This window comes from Leiobunum rupestre, chromosome 8, assembly GCF_980474605.1.
Source record: "Leiobunum rupestre chromosome 8, qqLeiRupe1.1.hap1, whole genome shotgun sequence".
Taxonomy (NCBI): Eukaryota; Metazoa; Arthropoda; class Arachnida; order Opiliones; family Sclerosomatidae; genus Leiobunum; species Leiobunum rupestre.
In genome coordinates, this window is record NC_143391.1 from 32476001 (window position 1) to 32491919 (window position 15919).

General features: G+C 37.7%; 1 protein-coding gene across 1 annotated transcript in view; it reads right to left on the bottom strand.

The window, feature by feature from the left end:
* The window catches only part of LOC149933224 (kin of IRRE-like protein 3), a 72577-nt gene that overhangs the window by 609 nt on the left and 56049 nt on the right, over nucleotides 1–15919 (bottom strand). The window contains exons 5-11 of the mRNA XM_090155295.1: nucleotides 10099–10395; nucleotides 8417–8707; nucleotides 2058–2345; nucleotides 1628–1936; nucleotides 1435–1563; nucleotides 249–276; nucleotides 90–178 (exon numbers count right to left, since the gene is read on the bottom strand). Coding sequence (XP_090011421.1) covers nucleotides 90–178; nucleotides 249–276; nucleotides 1435–1563; nucleotides 1628–1936; nucleotides 2058–2345; nucleotides 8417–8707; nucleotides 10099–10395 — 1431 coding nt within the window. The remainder of the gene's footprint in view (nucleotides 1–89; nucleotides 179–248; nucleotides 277–1434; nucleotides 1564–1627; nucleotides 1937–2057; nucleotides 2346–8416; nucleotides 8708–10098; nucleotides 10396–15919) is intronic.

Below are 15919 nucleotides of genomic sequence, written 5' to 3' on the forward strand. Positions count from 1 at the left end.
ATTGCAGAAGTCGGGTAAAATTACGGGTAAGTGGTGGCGTGAAAAGGTTCTGGGATTGAGTTACGGCGTTACGCCATAGTTACACCTACCAGATATAATGTCGGGGCATTTCTCGTCCAATCCAATGCTTACGCTTTTGCAAATGCCTCCTTGGTCTTTTTGCAACAGTTTCTCCATTCTGAATTGTGAGCAGAAATAACTTTTCGACGGAAACAAAATATCATTCAATTTAGAATTAAAACGCTTACTTTTTGTCTTCCGTGTGGGTTTTGGCGGCTGATAAAAAACAAAGCGGTTATTTTACAAATACCCGTAACCAGGAAACAATATATGTATAGGCTTGGAATGTTTGAGGAGGACATAGGTGGTTGTGTTGATCCTCATATTCGAAGTGCATACATTACATTTTCCTGGTATACCAGAAACCCTTAATATGTAAACGCGTTAATTGTCATCGTTTGTAAACATCACAGAGATATGCCTAAACGATTCGTTTAATTTCGATTTAACAATGATATAACTCACGTATTTATCATTCAAAATCTAAAATTAATCTCTTAAAGGAAATAGCAAAATCGAAATATTTTTGGTACAATTTTACTCCCAGTGTTAGATATGATTGAAATATGGGTTTTGCAAATTATCCTTTTACAGCTATTAGTCATAGTGTACGTTTCCAAAGGGTCGAAAAAATCCTACTCAAAAATAAACGTTAACCACCGTTTTAAATGGGACTGTAACCTTACATTAAAGTTTTTGTTCACTATGTTGAATGAACTGTAGGTAAGTGGTTCTTTCTTCAAAGGTAATTTTTTATTAATTAGCTTAGAACGAATTGAGAACCTACCACAGAGACACTGAATCTTTAGGGCTATTGATCATAATGTTATTCGTTTACAACTCATATAATAGACCTACCAAATGTAGGCAGCTGGAAAAGCGGATAACAAGATAGCCTTCAAAATAAGCAATTTGTCAAAGACCTAAAGCTAGTTTTTCAAAAGGGCGCGAGAAATACGAAAAATGGGGAGCGTATGTCGATGTACGTCGGTGCCACTATTGAAAATTCACATAGACTAAATTCGGCTTTGTTGAGTTTTCAAACGACTTAGGAGATCTAGTTTCACGTATTCGAGTTTTAGTTCTCTCAGGCCTAGTATAGTCTAGCCCTAGTTTTATGTCTGTATTAATAGAGACGTCCATACAATCTGAGCCCTGGTAAATTAACAAAACATTGACCTTTACCAGAAAAAACAACGCGGACGTTTTCAGTGACGGGGCTTTAGATTGTAGGTGTCGAATAAAGTTTGATAATAGTTGCGTTTACAAAATAAAAGTTCTTTTTTAGGCCTAACTTAAATGTGTTTTTTATAGCGCTACTTTATTTATAAGAAATTATAATTATATAATGTTCATTATATACTAAATTTTTACCTTTCTTTCTCATGTAGTTTTCTTTAACCTTGATCATCACGACGAAGGTCACTGCGATGGTCACTAGAACCGCGATGACGGACATCAACACTAGGAGTGTGGGACTGAAAATGACCTTCCATTGTTCATCTGAACAAATCCAAAGAAGGTTATGTGTGACGAAGATTGGTGAATCGTCTGACCTCGAACTTACTTGTTTGGGCGAAACTCTCGTAAGGGGCTTGGGTGCCAGTGTGGATGGTGACGGATTCGCTCCTACCCTTGGCATTAACGGCAAACAGGACGACGATGAAGCGGGTTCCGGGAGGCAGTTTGCACGCGCGGAACGACGGCGTGCCAGACGATTCGTTCAAGTACAATCGCTTCCAATGATTGTCGTACAATTCCATCAGGTAATACACTGAGATTGCGGCCTCGTTTATTGTGTTGTGCAGGCACTCCACGGTAAAACACATATTCGTTTGGTTGGTCACTGAGCAATTGAAGACTGGATCTGGTGGTCCTGAAGACGTGATAAAGTAAGAAATTCGTCATGCAAACGTTTTGAATGTTTTGGAAAGACACTATACCACAGCCTACGGAATCTACGCAGGCTAGCGTCAAAAGGTTAACGAACTAACTACCTGCTTGGAAAATGGCGAACTGGCATGGCTGAGATTGGGTGCCCACGTTGTTTGAAGCCCAGCAATACAGGGAACCGTAGTTCTCTTCGTTGGCCACGTGGTAGGACGCGACTGACTTGGTGCCTTCGCTGGCGAAGGAAATCGAGTCCAACGGTGGAGTGGTACGGTTGAAAAGCCAATAGAATTTGACGGCCATTGGATCGGCTTCCACTTCGCAGGAGACGGTGATTGTCTCGCCCATAGCCGCCCCGTACCTTATCCTTTGTTCGCTTTTGCATAAGGGACTATCTGCAAGAGCCATATCGAAATACAATTAATCCGCACGTTAGAAAGATAAATCGGTTCTAGCATTTGACTGTGCTACAGTAGTCTCCAACATTTTTGCTAATCAAAATGAATAGTTAATTTGATCACCAGCCCCTTCTTAATGTTTGTCAGCTACATCCTTTTGAAAAAGACAAAGTCAAGGTAACCAACCCAGAATATCCTTCGAAATGATAATTTCGGACAAATGACGTTTTAAAATTATATTATTTCTAGGAATAAGTTATATGTTTTAGAATTCCTTTGCAAAAAAACCATAAGTAACAGAATACCTATTGGTTTTAAGTTTTACTACATCAAAACTTTGAAAGCGCCACCCTATAGCAGCTTCGGGAAACTCTGAGAACCTTTTCTTCTCCGCTCGCTTTTTTATCATATGAAGCCAAGGCTTTGTGAAACTAAAAATGCTTTTAAAATGAAAACTAACGGCTACTTAAGTTACTTTATCAAAATAACGATAGGTTATTGAAAAAAAGCATAAAGTTTGTTACCGAAAACACTCACTTCATTTCATATACCTAATATTTTGAAATTTTAAATCTAAGCGTGTTTTATGAGAGCTTGAATCTACATTTTCTATCTTTTCGGATTGACTGAATTGGAATTGGGATGACCTGAAGTGGTAGAAATCTACACAGAGTTCCAGTTCCACATTTCCACATCAAGCGATATCTCTATTCATAATCATGGTTTCTTTTTATGTTGCTACAGAAAACCACCCATTTCCGCTGGGTGGCTTCCGAAACATATTGCTAACATCATTTCCGCGTTGAGGTACATCGTTTAGCCGAGCTAGTTAGTCAATCCATAGTTATACTACGAAAGGAGGAGCTTCGTTCTTGTGACGTTGTTCACAATGCTTTTGCAATGTTTTATAGCCAAGTTTTATTCCGTGACATTTTATTACTGATTTCTTGATTGAACCAGAGTAAGTGAAAATATTTATGGTTCCCAAATTTGTTGAGGAGTAACAAGGTACAATTATTTTTGTAAGAATAACAAGTCATTCTCTTTGCCTGCTAAATTTAGTAATGACTTTCGTCGACTGAGTCAAAGGCCAATCCATCTTAGATCTAGATTGTAGAAATGATAAGGATATTCATGTATGTCTGTCAGTATTCAATTATAGATTAATAAAATAAAAGTATTCTTTGTAATTTTATCAGTTTGAAGGTAGCATTGAGGAGTTGAGATCATCCAAGAAACAGATATTGAAAAATTTACCTTTTGATTTATTTTAGAATGTTTATAATAATTTTTAAAACTAAAATGATGTTCATTTGTCATATATACCCAGGAAATTACATTCCTTAATAAAATAAAGTTTTGCAGAGATTTGAAAGAGCATTAAAAGTCGCTCGATGACTTGGGCCTAAGGTCTAATAGCAGCTATATTCTTTTTCCATCGTTCATGTTTACTTAAAGATGTTCTAAGCCTTTTCAACTCCGTGACTTTCCGTCGTTAGTTCCTCCAATTTTTACTTCTGGGAATTTAGCGTAGCTTCATTCTCTTGGTCCCAGTTTACGTTTGATTAATGTAACTACTACTTCAATCCGGATGTTTGTCGATTATTAAAACTTTGGAAACGCTGTTTTTTAAATTATGTGATTTTGAGAGTCAATTGTAAAAAGGACTTGTTTGGTAAAATGATCGCTATCAGTAGAATGATATCCAACAACAAGGCCATTTGCTTTGTTGCTGAATATTTGACTGGTTTGGCTATTGTTGAATTGGTTGCTGTTTGCAATTTCTTGATGGGTTAACGGTTGTTTTCCTTGTATGGGTGTTGAGTGTCATTATGTGAAGTTTCTTCTTCATGGTGATGTATAGCCGGATCATTAAATTTATTTACCTTAAGTTCCGATTTGGTAATTTGATTTCCCGTTTCGTACTGTTTGGTTCTGCAGAAAGCTTCCATACCAGCGACAGTTTATATTTGAAGTAGGGCAACTGAATTTGCCTTTTGGGTGTGGAAATGGCCCACTACAGACAAAGCAAGAATTTGGTTTGATAAGCTTGAGATCTGAATGAATTCGGGCGTTCGTTATACAGAGAAGGGTAAGGATGCCATGTGTCCAAAGATAGCGGTGGCGGAGCTCTAAACGGCTTGAAGTTGATTGTTTTCGTACGTTACTCTGATTTTTAAGTAGTTGCTGATTTAAGTTTATGAATTTCCGCCTGTTCAAATGATCTCGCTAGAGCTAATAGTTCGACAAGTGTTATATTGGGTTCTCGAAAGGTTTGTCTGCGGAGGTATTTCGAAGTACAATGTCATATGATATTTCGTAATATTTCCGCGTCCGCATTGGCAATGACCAAGGTTTCAGCGCGTCGGCGGATTTAAATTTAATCGGACTAACTCTGTTTCAACTCTCGGAATTTAAAAACCTCGAATGTATATAGGGTTTCATCGTAGAGGAAAGCGAGAGTTAAGCGTGAATGGTGAGAGCATAAGCCTCCGGGCGGGAAGTCCCGTTTGTGCTGGAAGGGGATGTCAAATACGTCTTGTACTTTGTCTCCTGCATAGTATAAAGCATGGATTTCTTTCGAAATAGATCGTTGATTCTAAAGCGTTGACAAAAGTGTTGAAGTGTAAAAGATATTTTTCCTATCAGGTTGCTACGTTGTCCCGAAAACTTTGAGGTTGATAAAAAACATTCACTTTTAGGTTTAGTTGAAGGTAGATAGAATTAAAAATTTAGACGTTGGAAAATCCCGAAGCTGATAACAAATTTTGAAGAAGTCCATATGAAAGTGTCTGTTTAAAGGTCCCCGTTTGAAGTGAGGGTTTTGCTCCAGTTATAGTTTTTGTCGTATAGTTGAGATGCGCTTCCTTTCGGAGTCGAACAGATCTCAGTCACCAATGTAATGTTTTGCAGAGGTCAGGCTGCTCTATTTTTATGAGTAAACGTTGGTGCGTCCGTTAGGATTATTATTATAATATAAACTAAACTTACATGATTTTTAAACACGTGCTCACACGAATTAACGAGCACTAAATTTAAATCGTCATGCACTACTCTTCCGAATGATTTACAAATAATAATTTTATTAACTATACATATACATGTATATAAATGAATAAAATTGCTTTTAATTAAAAAAAAACAAGAGCCAGCCACCCGTCTAAGAACTATTGGAATATAACTTTGAGATAAAATAGATTTAATAAAAAATTTCCAATTAACGAAAGGGATAATAAAAACTCGCTGTACTGGAAAAAGTTCTAATTTCCGAAAACAAAATTATTACTAAGTTGCGAGTACGTTGAAGTCTAAAGAAATACTACCCACTCTATAATTAATGGGTCCAACAAATAAATATTCGATAGAATTAATTGATTTCTTAATGTTCAAACTACGCTTTCCATTTTTAATCACAATGTCTCTGACAGTACTTAACGTTTGGTTCCCAACAGACATACACGCTATTGATGAAATGAAAAAGGTATAAAAGTCTTTTATAATGTTAGAAAAGGTGTAGGCGGGAAAGTGGGACACCTAGCGACTCGAAACCAATTTCGCACGTCTAATTTAAAACGGCGTATGTAGCTGTAGCCTCGAGAGGAATTCTCCTCATTAAATGTTCGTGCATTATTAAAATGAAGCAGAAAGAAATGACAGATGAACGTGTATTCCGGTGCCGGTAACAACTTGAACGAAATGAAATTGGGTTGCCGTTTTTTCTCTTCATTCTCCTTTTTCTCTCTCATTCTCCGACGTTTCTTTCCAAAAATAATACGAACAAGCCGGACCCGCCCTCGCAAATGTTTCACACCAACGAAAAAAAACAAATAACGACCAGCCTGATAAATTAAATGACAAAAGAAATAAAACCCGATAAAATTACACCAGGATAAAGCTTTTTTTTGCTCCTGTAAGGTAATCAGATCCTATAAACGAAAAAATCCCAGTGATGCCCTGTAAAGTGATATGTAAGAGCTGAATAGTCTTAAAACTTTTAAAGCGAATGAATTTCTTCGTGGAACTATTTATAAGTATGACGACAAGTTCAAAACGTGTTTTGAAATAAGTCTTTTACTGTTACTTATGTTTGTTTAGCTTGATTTGAAAACGGTTTTACAGAATGAATCGTATTTTACCCAAATACTGTGTCTGTTCATTTTCAAAAAATACAAATAGTGTCAACCCTGGGGATGTGTAGGGTGGCTTTTTTTAAAACGCATATATTTCTAAACCCTATTCAACTGATTTGAAATTAAACTAAAAAACAACAAAACCCTAGTCATAGTTTTCTTTGCGTTCGCCATCTATCGACCTTTAAAAAAACTATTAAAAGTAGATTATTTTGTAATACTAGGCTGCGTTCAGAAACGCTCACCGGTGAGTCCGCTGAGTCACCGCTGACACCGGTGTTTTTCTGAACAGAATTTTAATTTCGGGTATAGCAACTTACAACGTCATTATGACGAAAAAGCTCATGGGTGGAAAATATCAAATCCATCGGGTTTTTTTCCGTTGACTGCTGCTGAACGTAGCCCTACTTTTGACAATAATGGTTGCGCCTTAAAGATAACGTCATCGATGACGTATCTACGACGTCATCAAGTTCGAGATTCCTTTCGATTAGCGTAACCGCTCACGCGTCAGATAATATCGAAACTCGCTTATTCGGATGTAATTCGCGTTGTCGAGGGTAAGACAGAAAAACAATAGTTTCGAGAGAAAGGGGCCTCTGGAGTGCCATCCGAAACGGAATAACGCGAAAAAGAGCGCGTCCACCGCGGAATCGGGCTTGTTTTTGCGTTCTCCGCCCAAAAACTCCGCACTCGTTTCGTATATATAGTTTCAAAATGAGGGCAATTTAATTTTCTTCACGTTCTCTCTTTTTGCCTTCATTTCAATTCGAGTCGGGCTCCGCTTTTTTCGGCGCTTTCTCCCTAATTCTAAATGGCCACGTACACAAGGAAACAAAATATATCTAACAGTGGCGAGCCTCCTATCGACATTACCATTACAGCGCGAGAGTGGGGATCGAGCGCTGACGGGCGACTAGACCGTGGAATGGCGCTGCAAAAAGCAACCATTAATTTCACTCGGCATCCGTTTGAGCCAGTAAGTACGTACGATAACGCCGCAGAACCGGGTCCGCCGGCACGAAGAGACCCAAACAGGCTCGCGTCCGACTCGCGCGTCATTTATAGCGGAGAGAGAGGGAAGTACCGAACGTGTACTCCTTAATGATATTCGCGGAGGACCTTTACATAGTTTATCGAGAAGCTAGCTCTCGGAATTGTAGCGAATTAAATAACTAATGACCAGCGGCCGAACTAATGTTACGGCGAACTAACGAGAGAAACTGTCTCGCCGACCTTGGATGGCGCATTATTGAAATTGAAGAGTCCCCGAAAGACGGCGCTGTCTGCTTCGCGGATCACGCTTTTGCTCATGTTTACAGCGAATATCGTCATTCGGTAAACTTCAAATTATTGAATTTCTAAAAGTATTTTGCATATATCTTTAATACGTTTGTAATTCAATTGAATTTATTCGTTAAAAAAATTATAAAATATTAACCTTCTAACGCGGGCTTCACGCTGTCATATTAAAGTAAACGCGGAAACTTAGAAATTACACAGAAAATACTATATGATTGAACCCTGTGTAATATTTTCTAAGACTTCACGTAGAGCTCAAGGAAACGGATAAATTAACCGCCAAAATTACAATTAATCATCAAAAAATTCGATTAACTGTTTATTTATGGATATTATTATACGATTTAATATGCAACAAATAAGTTTTTATTCGGATAATTTTCGGAAATGGATTTAAAAGAAATGAACGGAAAAATTCCTATCCGAACGCCGAGCCCAAATTAAACGGCAAATTTAAAAAGTCAGCTTTTCTATGAAAACCCACCCTGACATATCGAAAATGTATTTTTCTTAGATATCAGCTTCAAATTGCAAACAGCCCCTCACCCTTAAGGCAAAGGCGCCACTCAATTATGAACAAACTCTTTAGCCTTAAGGCAATCGAGGCAACAACGTTATTGTTGGAAAGTGACTTACATTGCACGCGCAGGGTGACGGTATTGCTGGTTCCCTCGCCCTCCGAGTTCCGTCCTTTGCAAACGTAACGTCCTCTCTTGTCCCGCAGGACATTTTGAAGCACCAACGACTGGTTGCTGAGAATGATTCCGGCGGTGGTGTTGGTCACCAGCTCCTGACCCTCGAAGAGCCATTCGACGTAACCGATGAAAGGGTTTGCCTGGACGCTGCACTCGAAATACACGTCGTTGCCTTCTTGAATGTGCTTATGGCGCAGTTTATTGCCCAATCGCAGCGACACTTTAGGAATATCTGATCAACGGCGAGGAAAGAGAAAAAATAATACGTTTATTCCGCTGTTTTTTTTAACTCTTTTTGCATACTATTCTGGTTGACTAACAAGGAAACTACCCGAGGTGTTTATCTCCAATTTGGTGGGTGGTAAGTAGACCTTCATGTAACTTTAAAATCCCTAAAAGGGTGGACAAGAATGGACTTTAGTTTTGCCATGGCAACCAAAAATGTTTTTCACAACTTAAAAACTGATTACTCGTATTTACCTAATATATGTATATTTACTCATATTTTCCAAAGTTGACGTATATTGGTCCAAATGTATCAGATTTAGCCATGATCTGAATTATGTATCTAATTGATGAACCTTTTTTAATTTTTTGAAAAATATTGTTAGGGGGGGGGGGGGGGGGACCCTTAAAATCTTCGATTTTCCCATGTTAATTTTCATAGAGAAAATCAGTTTTTAAGTTGCGGAAAATATTTTTGGTTGCCATGGCAAAACGAAAGCCCATTCTTGTCCACCCTTTTAGGGATTTTCAAGTTACATGAAGGTCTACTTACCACCCGAGTTTGAACCAAATCGGAGATAACCACCTCGGGTGGTCTCCTTTTAAGTCGGAATGTCGAGCGTATACCGGAAAACCGTAAAACGCCCAGAGCGGAGGACTTTCACTTCAAGAATGATTTCATTATTTCGTCGCTTAACTTAATTAAATATATTTCAATTATTTGGAACTTAGATGCCATTTACGCGTCAGCAGCATCTCCAGGATTTTGATTCGGGGAGACGCAATTGTTGGCTACGTTCTCTCCCACAACTTTGAACAAATGGGAGGTTATAGTTATTTATACTCGACAGACGATAAATTCACGTCGGGCGCAACACCCGATATTTTTGCGTGGTGCCTTACTTCGTCGAGATAGTAATAGCAAGAAGCCTCATTATACCGCAATCGCCGACTATACATAATAAAAGGCGGAAGAGCTCTATAAAGTTAAACCCATCATTCGATTAGTCCAAACAATGATCCAAGAGCGTAGACTGAATTAGCTATTCTTTTAAGTACCGTTACGGTTTAGAGAAAATTTCCATTCTGGGAAACGAAATAATCTTTAAACAATTAATCGCGTAGAGAACGAATAGCATTTCGAGAAACACGGCCTTCGTTCGAATTTTATCGAGTTAAGCGCGTAATCGAGATAAGACGGACTCGTTGATTCGAAATCAAATAAAGCTCTAAGAGTTCCTTTCGAAACGCTTCGGGCCCTGACCCGCACTCGCTGCCAATTGAATCTAGCGTACCGAGGAATGAAAATCGCGTTCAATTTGATATTAAGCAACGTTATTTCGCGAAAAAGAGTGCGAACGTGAAAACTGATTAACCCTTTCGGGGAACAACACTCACAGTAGATGTCTAAGGCAACGTCGTCTTCAATTTGGCTGCCGGGGATGAGCAAATTCTCGGCTTTGCAAATGAGCTTTTCCAAGTGGTCGTCGCTCGAAGGAACGTAATGAAGGACACTGGTGGTCGTGTTGCCGTCCGCGGAGATGGCGTCTTTCGCCGACTTCAACTTGGACTTGCCCTTGTACCAAGTCACAGTCGCCGGGGGACGCGATCCGGTCGTGCGACAAATCAACTCGATGGGTTTCATCGCCGACAACGGGTGCCCGTCGTAGTCCAGTTTTACGTCCAACGGCCGAACTGACAGACACGGAGATAAATCACATTGGCAGACTCTTTCGACACGTTTAAATTTAATACCAGCGGGGTTGATAATTAATCGGAGGCTTAAGGCGATACCAATTACAATTGCTAAGGAAACATTTCGGGTTTTATAAATATTTTATCACTAAGTCCAAGCGCTTAGTTTGAGTAGAATGTTTTAAGCCGATACTTGACACTAAAGTTTTCATACTACTTAAAAGGCCACACCGGCGCGGCGATTGAAAAATTCCGTCCCAATTTAGCACGTGGTACCAAATACGACCAATCCTATTCTGGAAACTAGATCGTGAAACGGGTCAAATTTAAACGCCGGTGTGGCCCTTTAACATTTCAAAACTTTTCGTACGTACAATTCCTCCCACGTCGCTCGAGGCTTCGAAAGTAGCTAGAAATAGTTGATTTTATAAAATAAAAAGTGGTCTTGCCCAACTTGTTAAAATGTTGCTCTTACGTCACAAGACCCAGCTTTATTAGTGTATTCCTCGCACGAGCGATTTGCACGCGCTATAGAAAAAGCTATATTCCTCGCGACTGTAGCGCGCGCTAGTAGGCTTGTCAAAGTAAGAGACTGTGACGTAAGAGCAACATTTCAACAAGAAGGCCACGTTAGTTTATAAAAAGAACTATTGTTCGATTTCCCAACACAATTAATGCTCTCAAGCTACGAACCAAATTTTGGATTCCGGAATTCGGTGGAAATTAATTAATCAACAAAATAAGGATAACACGGAATAGAACTCCCGTGGAATGGGACAAAGATAGAACGATAATAAAGTGGAAATGGATCTGAGTAGAATGGGAAGATTTAATCGGAATAAAATGGATGGGGCTCATAAAGGGAAAATAATACAATCGAAATTATCTTTAATCGTAATTAAGAGGAATCGAAATTATCTTTAATCGTAATTAAGAGGAATCGAAATTATCTTTAATCGTAATTAAGAGGAATCGAAATTATCTTTAATCGTAATTAAGAGGAATCGAAATTATCTTTAATCGTAATTAAGAGGAATCGAAATTATCTTTAATCGTAATTAAGAGGAATCGAAATTACCTTTAATCGTAATTAAGAGGAATCGAAATTACCTTTAATCGTAATTAAGAGGAATCGAAATAACCTTTTATCTTAATTCAGAGGAATCGAAATAACCTTTTATCTTAATTCAGAGGAATCGAAATTATGTGGTATCGAAATTACCTTTAATCGCAATTAAGAGGAATCGGAAAAAAGTAGAACGGAATTAAGAGGAATTGGAAAAAAGTGGAATCGGAATTAAGTGGAATCGGAATTAAGTGGAATCGGAATTAAGTGGAATCGGAATTAAGTGGAATCGGAATTAAGAGGAATCGGAATTATATGTGTAATGGGATTAAGGTGGAATCGAATTAAGGTGGAATCGAATTAAGGTATAATCTGATTAAGGTGAAATCGAACTAAGGTGCAATTGAACTAAGGTATAATCCGATTAAGGTGGAATCGAACTAAGCTCTAATCGGATTAAGGTGGAATCGAACTAAGCTCTAATCGGATTAAGGTGGAATCGAATTAAGTAGGAATAGGAAATTTGTTGAAACTGATTGACGGATCGGTCCGAATGGTGCGTTACGTTAAGAGGGGCGTTATCAGCTTCGATTTCAATTACCCCCCCCCCCCCCCGTGGATTATGAGAATAGGGTCTGGGGTCTCCTGGGTGTGGATTGATGGGGCGAATAACCCAACAGTTTTCAGGCAATTCCAATTACGCGAACATTTGTTCCAAAATTTTGATATAAAATCGCCTTTCACGTTATTCCTATTCCACCTTAATCTTCTTCCACCCAGAAAATTTTAAGTTGACAGCTGACTAGACAAAATGCCGACTAATCCGTTATACCGTTTCCTATTCTGTTATCCAATGCTTTAATTAACCTTTTTGAAAGTAAGGGTCGTAGCAAATACCGAGGTCTCATGGTAGTTTTAGTTCGAATCCTCACCTACTTCTCAAAGCATTGGACAATAGCGGAAGTGGTACGAATGTATATCTATATTCTTGTTCCATAAATTTTGCCCTCAAACAATGTTAGTATGAGAGATTTCGAGGTCCCTAAAGTTATTTTCTGGATCACCAAAAGGACATTCAGGAATGATCTTAAAAAATACGTCCTAATGCGGCTGCTCCTACCCTTTTTGCTACGTCTCTGGAATCATTCCAGCAATTATTCCCAATTAGCCGTCATATTGGATCCATTTTGTTGGACTTTTTACGTTAAAGAAATTACCTTTCACTTTCAGTGGAAAATCCATTTAAGCTTTTTAATACAAATTGATATTATCTTAGATTTTTAATGAAATCCGAGTAAAATTATCTTTCGTCACATAATAAAACTTAATTAAGGAATTAATTCTGATATGATACGACTATATAAAAGGCTTAACTTAATCTTGAATTCCATATGATTAGGGCTCGGCGTTCGGATTGGAAATTTTACGTTAATTTCTTTTATATCCATAACAGAAAATTATCCGAATAAAAACTTATTTGTCGCATATTAAATCGTATAGTAGTCGTGAATAATATCCATCAATAAACAGCTAATAGAATGTTTTTGATTAATTGAAATTTTGGTGCGGTTATTTTATCCGTTTCCCCGAGCTCTACATATGATAGTCATTTTAACGCACTATGTAATATACAAGTATTTAAGCGTATTAGTTTTATTTCTTTAGCCAAACGGATTAGGTACACTCTAAAAACAATTGGGTTAAAAATATTGGGTAAAATATTTTTTGACCCATTTTGAGTCACTTTTGACCCAATTCAGGTTGTTACTACTTTTTTGGGTAGCTGGGTTTCACCAATACTTTTGGGTTATTTATGGATAATAGCACCAGCCCAGCTGGGATTATTTTCTGTCCACAAAGTAGGAAAAGAAATTTGATCGTCTTCTCAACTTTCTGGTTCATAAAATAAAATTGATTTCCCACTTTTTCGAATATTCGTTTCCCACCTCACAAACTAGCGACAGACGTTGGAAGGATTTTGTTTAAGGGTAAATTAATTCATCCTACTTACGATTGCTTTTGGAATTAGATCCAACTAAGAAATTAATTATTATTAGATTTAATTTGCATAAATCTAGGCTGTTGTCAAGTTTCCACCTCTCCTCCAGCAGCTTCCCAGACTGTTGTAATAAGCCTTAGCACCTAATAAGCCTTAGATTTGGCTCTTTGAACTTCTTGCTTTGTTAAAGCAACAAGTACTTTTAATCTCCATTACTATTATATTCCGTTAATAATTAATCAAAGCAAAGATTAAAAGTGCCCTACTTAAAATTGACGTAAAGCTGATTATTATATTTGGTAGTATAAAACACGTTTGTTAAGTTAGCATGGTACATCAGAGGTGAGCAAAAGTTGAAAGCGCTTGTTTTTGAAAATCTCCCACAATGAGCGTGCACTTGAGTTTGGAAATCATCTTGTTTCATTCAGTCAGGAAGCCCCACTGAGCGGAATACCATATTTGGTTTTTTCTTGAAGTTATGGTTGGTAACAAAAGTCAAAATTTCAGCCAGATATTCCAACAGTAGACCAGTTTCGCCCTTTTCTCTGCCTGAAATTTTGACTTTTGATATAATTGTTAACGTTGGATTTGCAAAAGAAGCTCGATCATAAATGTTGTCTGCTGTATAGCGACCGCCATCCAATAACAGGTGAATAACATCACTATAAATTTCAATGGATTGCTCACATATAGGGAACCCTGGATATATATTAGTTTACTGATATCGGCAGCTTCTTCCGAGTAAGACCAGAGTTCCTACGCAGTGCAGATGAATCCCAAGAGGGCAAAATCGATCTCCTGTTGGAATCTCTGTCTGAATTTTGACTTTTAATATAATTCTTAACGTTGGATTTTCAAATGCAATAAAAGGTGAATAACTTCACTATAAATTGCAATGTACTACTCACATATAGGGTACCCTCGATGTATTATGGATAGTAACAGTGGGAATAGTGGAATATCTATCCTCACGAGTGAATATTTATCTGATTTCTGGAAAATCTACCTCATAATTTATCGAATCAAGAAATATAATGCTTTTTGAAACCATATTTGGTGTTTTTCTTGAAGTGATGGTTACTAACAGTAGGAATGGTGGAATTTTTAACTTCATGAATGAATATATATCTGATTTCTGATAAGAGTAACCCAGTTCTTTGGTTCAAATATATATATGGCTCTTTTAATTGGGCCACTTTTTCAATCGACCCATATAATTGGGTGTTTTAAACTACCAAGATATTTGGGTTTAATTAACAATTTAACCTTAAAATTTGGGCTATTCTGAATATAACCCATTTTTCGGGTTAATATTTTATTACCCGAAATTTTGGGTATTTTTAGACTGACCCACATTTGGGTAATAGTTTTTGCTCAATTTGGGTATTTTAAGGTTTGCCCAACTACTTGGATAGGTGCAATATTTACAATAGTTTTGGGTAAAAGTTTACAAATTTTGGGTACCATTTAACCCAACCTTTTTTAGAGTGTACTCGCTACTTTATGCAACTCAGTTTGGCAACGCTAAATAATAAATTTAGTATGGTCAAATACAACAAAAATATATTTTGATTGTGTATCCGTACAAAATCCATTGAAAAATCTAATGTACCATTTTCAAAGTAATCTTGGATGATGGATACAGAGTTAAGCATTTTATCTCGTGGTATACGTAATAATATTTATTATGATTGTAAGCTAGGTCATTAACACAAGCGGCCGGGTTATACTGCGGAATAGGGTACTGGTGGAAAGCCCTTCATGCCACGCGAGCCTTACACTTATTACTATCATTAACCTCAGCAATATTTTAAGGAAAGGTTAATTCGAAGAACCCCTTGAGACAGTGGGGACTGATCTAACATTCTCCAAGCGGAAGAAGTTGTTTCGTGTTTTCATCCAATGCCATAAGCTGGGATCGAACCCGCCTCCTCTTGCTGCGAAACCAAAAAAGCTAACCACTCCGGCACCACACATCTCGCGGCTGGCTACCTAATTTGTATGTAATAAAATATTAGGTTCTACAAATTTGCAGTTAGGAAGTTAAATAACAAAATATCCCATACTGGATTCCAATTAGAAGACTGTTGGGCATACTCGCTACAAATAACATCTTTACCAGTGACGTAGCCAGATTTCCTTCAAGGGAGGGGTTCAAACTATGTAAAATACCTGAGAGGGGTCGAGAACGGGATTATATTTTAGTACAGCCAAAGCTAGACACACGGAAACCCTCCCCTTGTCTACACCACTGATATTTACACATATTGTATATATATCTATAACTACGAATTTTTCTGAAATACAAAAATTAATTTCACTTTTAAAATATGAATTCCAATTACACTGTAGCGATTTATTGGTGGTGGTCATCTTTGAAGATAGAGGACAATGGCGGTGATTCCAAATCGCGTAAACATTTTATGGTTTTCACATATGACAATTTTGACGATTCAAAA